Here is a 7397-nt window from a genome sequence, read left to right as displayed (position 1 = left end):
CTAGATGAATGCCTTTAACTGTTGCACTGATATCTCATGTATTGATGCCATTTGAGTCGTGCAAAGAAAACACAAAATTGACGGGAGCCTCTCCAGTGGAGAACAGTGACTGAAGACTGAAGAACTTGAGTCCTGAAAATGTACAGGTGTGAATTCGGTTATAGATTGCGGTTGTTGTCACACCCGTAAATAACCGTACAGGTCTGAAACTGTACTTTCTAAACAAAACAGTTTTAGCAAAACACTTCTGAATGTGAGAAGAAAGACATGTGTACCATCATTGAGGTACTGGTGTTTCATTTCTGTGTTTAATTCAGATAAACAAGATTATTGTTGTTGGCCTATTTCCAGTGGACTGGACACAGTAGGCTACTCTCTGCTGTGCATGGGAGATGGAAAGACATGAACCAGAGTCAGTAGGAGGAGTATAACATGTTACAAAATGAGGTAAATGTATCAGGCTGCAAAAAAAAGAAAGAAAAAAAGAGTATAACTGAACCCAAAAGAAATACATGAGAAAATTCAGTTCTTATGAAATATTAACCCTACAGGCTTTTTCGTTTCATAGTGTTTGGAAAGGAAAGGAGGGAAGAGATGCAAAGGTCCTAATGAGCAGCTAAGGCAGTAATGTTCCTTGTCATCCTGCCAAAGTAAGTTAAAGTGGTTATCAAGAATTTTTCTAGAAGTCTTCCAAAACTCTTCCCTGACTATTACTTACTCCTCTTCGTTTCTAGTGGGACATGAGGCAACAACAATTTCCTTCCACTTAACTCGATGCAGCGTGCTGTGCCTTGCCCATGTCAGACCCATCTCGTTCAATTCTGCCATCACTGAGCTAAGCTTCTCCATGTTGCTTTAGGTCACCCTTGTTTTCCTCTGCTAGGTGGTGTCCATCTCAGGGCAGTCATTGGGATTCGGCCCTGGTCCATTCTGATAACATGTCCTTAAACTGGGGGATACACTGGAATATGTTGGGTGGGCATTTGGACAAGAGATTACAGAGAATGTTATCCTTTTCATCCATTGTCACCACAAGAAATCTATTGAAAATAAAGAATATAAATGGCCAACGGCCATAACGACCTGCTGGAAATGGTTTGCGTGTGTCAGAACGGATATTGCACACAAAACAATGGAAATTTCCTGAACTTTGTTAATTATAACCAGGTCAAGGAGGTTAATCCGATAATATCAGATCTGGCTTCTAAATGCCTGCAGCTTCATACAGCATGGAGGTTTTGCAACACCAAAAACTGAAAAATACCCTCCTCAAAAGACCAGACATGGACTGTTTCATTTAGAGATTGCAACACAGATGTGTGTTGAGTGGTCTGTTTAACATACTGATTGGGGAAAGATTCTGTTAGCTCCAGCCGTTGGGTTGGACTGGCATGTCATTTGTAAATAATTTTAACAACATTGTGTTTCATAACTCAGATTTAATGATGCATTCAAAAAGTCTTGCATAACACAATGAGCAGTTTATCATTGCAACATACTCCACAAAAGTTTAACATCATGCCGTTGAACTGTCAGAATATGTGGAAATTCTTTATTTATCAGTTGTAGAGAAGACCACCACTCTTATCAGCTAGTAATGCATTTAATTGCAAATAAATTTAATGAAATAAAACTCTACTTACTACTCTACTTCCTCCTAAAATTATTTCTTAAAAATGCTGTTAAAAACAGTTTTGGTTTGCATAAGTGATTGTCAAAGTAAAAGGGCTTTGTAGAGATATATTTTTAATGTATAATATAATATAATAAACTGACGAACCACAACATTAAAACCACTGATATGTGAAGCGAATAACATTGCTTTTATTGTTAAAATAGCACCTGTCAAGGGATGGGATATATTAAACAGCAAGTAGACAGTCAGTTCTTGAATTTCATTTTGGAAACAGGAAAAATGGGCAAGAAAAACTATCCGAGTGACTTTGACAAGGGCCAAATTGTGCTGGCTAGACGACTGGTTCTTGTAGAGTGCTCCTGGTATGCAGTGGTTAGAACCTACCAAAAAAGGTGCTAGGAAGGTGAACCGGTGAACTGGCATCAGGGTCATGGGCGCCAAAGGATCATTTATGCACATGGGGAGTAAAGGACTGGCACATCTGGTCCAATCACAATAGAGCTCTAGCTCAAATTACAAAAAAAATGGAATGCTGCTCTCATGATAGAAAGAAGTGTAAGAACACACAGTACATTGCAGTTTTTGCCTGTGGAGCTGCATAGCCGCAAAACGATCAGAGTCCCCATGACCCCTGTCCACAGAATCAGAACTGGACCATCGAGTAATGGAAGAGGGTTGCTTGGTCTGATGATGATGAATCATTTTCTTTTAGATCAGGGAGATGGCCGGGTAGGTACATGTATGTTGTTTATCTGGAGAACAGATGCAGGATGCACTATGGTAAGGAGGCAGGATGGCAGAGGCGGTGTTATGCTCTGGGCAATATTCTGCTCAAAACCTGCTCAAAATCCTGGCATTTATGTGGATATTACTTTGACATGTACCATCTACCAAAAGATTGTTGCAGACCACGTACACCCCTTCATGGCAATGGTGCTCCCTGATGATAGTGGCCTCATTCAGTGGGATAATACACCTTGCCACACTGCAAAAATTGTTCAGGAATGGTTTGAGGAACATGACAGAGTTCAATGTTTTGCCTTGGCCTTCTAAGTCCCCAGATTTCAATTCAATTAATCATCATCTCTGGGATGTGCTAGACCAACAAATTCCCCAAATGGAGGCCCCACCTCACAACTCCACAAGACCTCTGAATGTACTGTGGTCCTTTAAAGGAATAGTTCACTTAAAAATGAAAACTATGTCATATTTACTCACCCTCAAGTTGTTTCAAACCTGTATTAATTTCTTTCTTCTGCTGAACAAAAAAGAAGATATTTTGAAGAATGTCGGTAACCAAACAGTTGATGGACCCCATTGACTTCCATAGTATTTATTTTTCCTACTAAGTCAAGTCAGAATTTTCATTTTTAAGTGAACTATTCCTTTAAAGGACCACAGTACATTCAGAGGTCTTGTGGAGTCCATGCCTTGATGCATCACAGCTGTTTTGGCAGCACTAAGGAGACCTGAGAGACTTGAGAAATTAGAAAATGCCGGACAGTCTGGTTAAGGAGTGACCAGACCCTGAGAAGACAGGATCTTGCTGGAAATTACCATTTGAACTCACCATTTGAGACAAAAGTCTGACCTCAGAGTCATCCTAATCTACATTTCATTCCCTCATCCCTCACCCCCCCTCTCTCTCTCATACTCAGATCGCCTGAATTCACCCAAGAAAATACATATTTTAATGTGAATGATTATCATCGAGTATTGTATATGTTTGGTATCATTTAAAATGTCTCAGTGCGACTGGTACAAATGTCTCATTTCCAAATAGGTAAAACAAAAGGTAATACGGTTTTTAGGAGTTTAGAGATAGCTGGCACACAAAGGAAAGTTGTCTCTAGACAAATGGTCTCCCACCCCCAAAAGGTGTCAACTCTGAATGTAAATTCCCATTGTTAGCAGATGTTTCCATGTGAAAGAAGTTTCTGTATAATGGAATGCAGCAAAGGGTTCGGGGCCTTTCTGTATTTCAGATTAGCCCGTGAGGCTGAGAGTAAGACTCTCAGCTTCATGTATAAGTCAAGTCATCTTCATTTATATAGCGCTTTTAACAATGTAGATTGTTCCAAAGCAGCTTTACATTGATAATAGGAAATTTAAAGTAAAGTGTTTTGGCTTTATAGCAGCTCTAGAATAAAGTTGGAATTCATGCTGGCTTATTTCAGCACTTTCTTACTTCACACTGAATTGTTTAATAGTGGTGTTGATGACATTTTAAGGATGTAAACCTTTTATTTAAACAACAACAAACATAATCGTGACTAAATTCAGGTAGGTGTAGAAAAGTTTTTATTAATGTAGCAATACATGAGATATACAAGACGTATGAAATAATAGGTTACATATATGCAAAGGATTCCACAGCTTTTTTTACTCAGTGATTGTACTGTCAATCCAATTGGTGTAGTGGGAGATGATCGTGTAGAGTCCAGGCTTTTTGCTGGAGCCACATTTCTTCCCTCCATTAGAGGTTATCCCCACAACAACATTCTTGTATAAGAGAGGACCTCCGGAGTCACCCTATTAGAGAGAAAGACAGCGGAAGATGTAATTTATTTGAGTTTGTTTCCACTTATAGCAGTCATGCAGTGCTTTATGAACCATTGCAGTAAAACTTACATCACAGGTGTCCTTTCGTCTTTCTGCAGCACAGAGCATGTTGCTGGTGAACTTCGATCCATAGTAGTCACCGCGGCCACATTCACTTCGGCTCTTGACCGTGATACTGAGTTCTTGCAATTTGTCTGGTCGTCCTCCCAGGTTGTTCAAAGAGCCCCATCCAGCTGTCTCCACAACATCAGACTGCTTGGGATTGGCTTCTTCTTCACGTTGGTATTTCACTGATTTCACTGCATAGCTCTCAGTGATCGGCTTTTCCAGCTGTCAAAAACAAAATCATTCTCTGCTGTAGAAAACTGATCTCTACACATACTGTCACAGGAACATGTTGTACTTGGTGAAATCATGTTCACCACACGGATACACAGACTGTTTTTCAGCTACATGATTGGATCGCAGTATGTACCTTGAGCAGGGCAATATCATTGTCATAGTTGCTTATACTGAAATCAGGATGGCTGTAGACTGTAGTGTCATAGGTTTGTTTAGTGTCCTCAGCATCAGACAGGGAGTGAGCACCCAACACAGCTTTAACACCGGATGCTCTCCTGCAACAAACAGGACATTTATCATTTTGCAACTTCGTATTGCAACTTAGTATTTCTGCAACTTCAAAACAAAATCAAAACAAACCCTTCGAACAAATCACAGTGAGTTGGGACTGAAATGATTTCATCTTTGCATCGCCGTCACACAGCTCTCTAGTGTTTGTTACATGTTACATACCCATTCTGAAAGCAGTGTGCTGCACTCATGATCCACTGACTGGAGATCAGAAAGCCACCGCACTCATGTTTTCCATTCCACTGAAGTGAAGCCATGTACGGACGAGAGTGTGCATCAGCCTCTTTTCCTCCTGTAATGCATTCACCTGCAAATAACACATTAATTGAAACCGTTTAACATGAGGAAAACCTCATTAATCAAAGTAAATAAATCTATTCCCCATGGTTAAATGTAGAAATGCACAACAAAAATGCATATCCTGCAGCATAAATAGTCTAGACAAAGAATAGTGAAATTGAATATTACTCACCAGTTTGAGAAGCTGCAAAGAGCAGCACAGAGACAAATAAAAGTCTATTCATAGTGAACGATTGTTGTCTGTATACTTCTGAGACTGAAGACCACTGAGTGTGGGCTGAGCTTTATATACTGCCCAAACGGGAGAGAGGCAGAGAGGGTGTGTGGGAGTGTTGTTCTCTTTGCATTCTTTTCTTAATCGCCCATCAGACAAGAGAAAACAGGAATATATCTTCAGGCCATAAATCTTCTTCATTACATCTACTTTTCCTTTCCTGCAAATGTTTCCTTTACCGTAATCATGTCTTTTGTTATTTTCTAAAAGGAAGAGGACATAAATGTTTGTACAGAGTGCAATAAATCAATAATCCACTATAAAAAAACCTTTTGTGCATCTGGAATTGTGCATAAAAAACATTTTGTGCATCTATTCCATGGATGTTAAAGGTTCTTCAAGGAACCTTTCTTTTCAAGAGTGTACTGTGACCATGTCATTTTAAAATAAATAATCTATATTATACCCTCTGGTACTCTTCACGTGTCGGTCAAAAATGACAGATTTTTATTTTTATTTCAATGAATTTAATGTAGCCTACTATATTTTAGTTTGATAATGTTTTTATTAAATATTTAGATATTATTAGGGGATTTTATGGTACTAAATTATATTTACGCTATATTTATAATTCATTTCTTCACTTTTTTGAGCAGACCCAAAACTAAATTTCCAGCTTAAACTGTCATACATCTTTTAAAAAAGTTTTAAAAAGTGAATTTAAAAAAAGTTTATGTTTATTGTTAAGAAAAATGCACAAAAATACTTTTTACCAGTATTTAAAAATACCGTCTCCGGCACGGACACCAACGTCTCTGGAATGGACACCACCGTTTCCAGCACGGACGCCACCATCTCCGGCACGGACACCAACGTCTCCGGCACGGACACCGGCACAGACACCACCGTCTCCGGCACGGACACCACTGTCTCCGGCATGGACACCACCGTCTCCGGAAAGGACACCACCATCTCCGGCTCGGACACAAACGTCTCCGGCAGGGGCATGGACACCACCGTCTCTGGCACGGATGGACACCACCATCTCCGGAAAGGACACCACCGTCTCCGGCTCGGACACCACCATCTCCGGCACGGACACCAACGTCTCCGGAAGGGAAAATAAAGGATTTATTACTAAGAATTGTATTTCTAATATGTGAAATTAGAATTTCAACTAAGAAATCAATTGTTGATATCAACTATTGAATTTGAATGGCAGCCTATGGTGACATTTCACTATCATAAGGACAGTCACTTGCCGCCACCTGCTGTGTGTGTTGTATCAATGTAAACATTTTAACCAAAAATGTTAAACAATGCTACTATAACAACAAACAATAGGCTAATAACAATTTAAACGATATTATATTTAAGCTTCTTCAAAGTCACCACCATTAGATCACAACTCCAGTCACATGTATTTAGCATTCATGTAACACTATACGTTCGGATTCATCAATCGGAATGAATTAATTCAGATTGAAGCAAAAAGTGCCTACTGACTTCATTCTCTCAACCAACTTCATTAGGTTCATCCTGGGATGCTTCGTAAACAGGATCGAATGAGTTCACATACTCCTTATTGACATAAATTAGTAGGCTATTAGTAACAATATTTAAGAAGCCTATTTGCTATGTTCAGGTTTGAATACGATTTGATTTATACTAGCCTATGTGTAGGGAGGCTAAATGCACTTATGTACTGTGCAAGCTTCTATAGTTTTGGGTAGGGCTGCTAAATTTGGTATGGCTCCTTGATATGAAGGTATTTTTGGTGCAAATCAACTGAACGCTTGTGACGATGGAATTTATAGTTGTAAAGAATAGCCACACATGTGTATAAGTAAATTTGAAGTCACAGAGAGAAATGTTTTAAGAGTTGCAAACTTGTAGATTTTTCTCTCTCCCACAAACACAACACAACAGTTACACCTTCTCAAATTCTTGTTCAAAAATTCTACAAATCACAAATTCTCGTACGCTCACATTTTTGCTAAAGTTGCAACAGTGAATATGGTGCAAAACGCATTTCGCTTTCAAGTGACAAGT

General features: G+C 39.2%; 1 protein-coding gene across 2 annotated transcripts; it reads right to left on the bottom strand.

Annotated features, from left to right (window-relative positions):
• Nucleotides 1-3920: 3920 nt before the first annotated feature.
• On the bottom strand, nucleotides 3921-6416 carry cfd (complement factor D (adipsin)). 2 transcript variants are annotated; one of them, XM_081351563.1, is made up of 6 exons: nucleotides 6119-6416; nucleotides 5304-5608; nucleotides 4994-5138; nucleotides 4674-4815; nucleotides 4268-4528; nucleotides 3921-4168 (listed from the first exon to the last, which is right to left on the bottom strand). In XM_081351563.1, the coding sequence occupies exons 2-6, from the start codon at nucleotides 5353-5355 to the stop codon at nucleotides 4019-4021; spliced, it is 750 nt and encodes a 249-aa protein (XP_081207689.1). In that variant the 5' UTR covers nucleotides 5356-5608; nucleotides 6119-6416; the 3' UTR covers nucleotides 3921-4018. The 2 variants fall into 2 exon arrangements, with proteins under 2 accessions (XP_081207689.1, XP_081207690.1); XM_081351564.1 differs by having other exon boundaries at nucleotides 6135-6300.
• Nucleotides 6417-7397: the final 981 nt, after the last annotated feature.

This window comes from Scardinius erythrophthalmus (genome assembly GCF_964197995.2).
Source record: "Scardinius erythrophthalmus genome assembly, chromosome: 21".
Taxonomy (NCBI): Eukaryota; Metazoa; Chordata; class Actinopteri; order Cypriniformes; family Leuciscidae; genus Scardinius; species Scardinius erythrophthalmus.
Note: the sequence above shows the minus strand (reverse complement) of the source record. Positions and strands in the feature narration are given on the sequence as shown.

Excerpts from the sequence above, each read along its gene's own strand:
- cfd (XM_081351563.1), bottom strand. The coding sequence starts at position 5,355 with ATGAATAGACTTTTATTTGTCTCTGTGCTGCTCTTTGCAGCTTCTCAA. Across the intron at positions 5,139-5,303 it reads CTTTGCAGCTTCTCAAACTG|GTGAATGCATTACAGGAGGA; the intron begins GTGAGTAATATT and ends TGTTATTTGCAG. Across the intron at positions 4,529-4,673 it reads ATGATATTGCCCTGCTCAAG|CTGGAAAAGCCGATCACTGA; the intron begins GTACATACTGCG and ends TGTTTTTGACAG.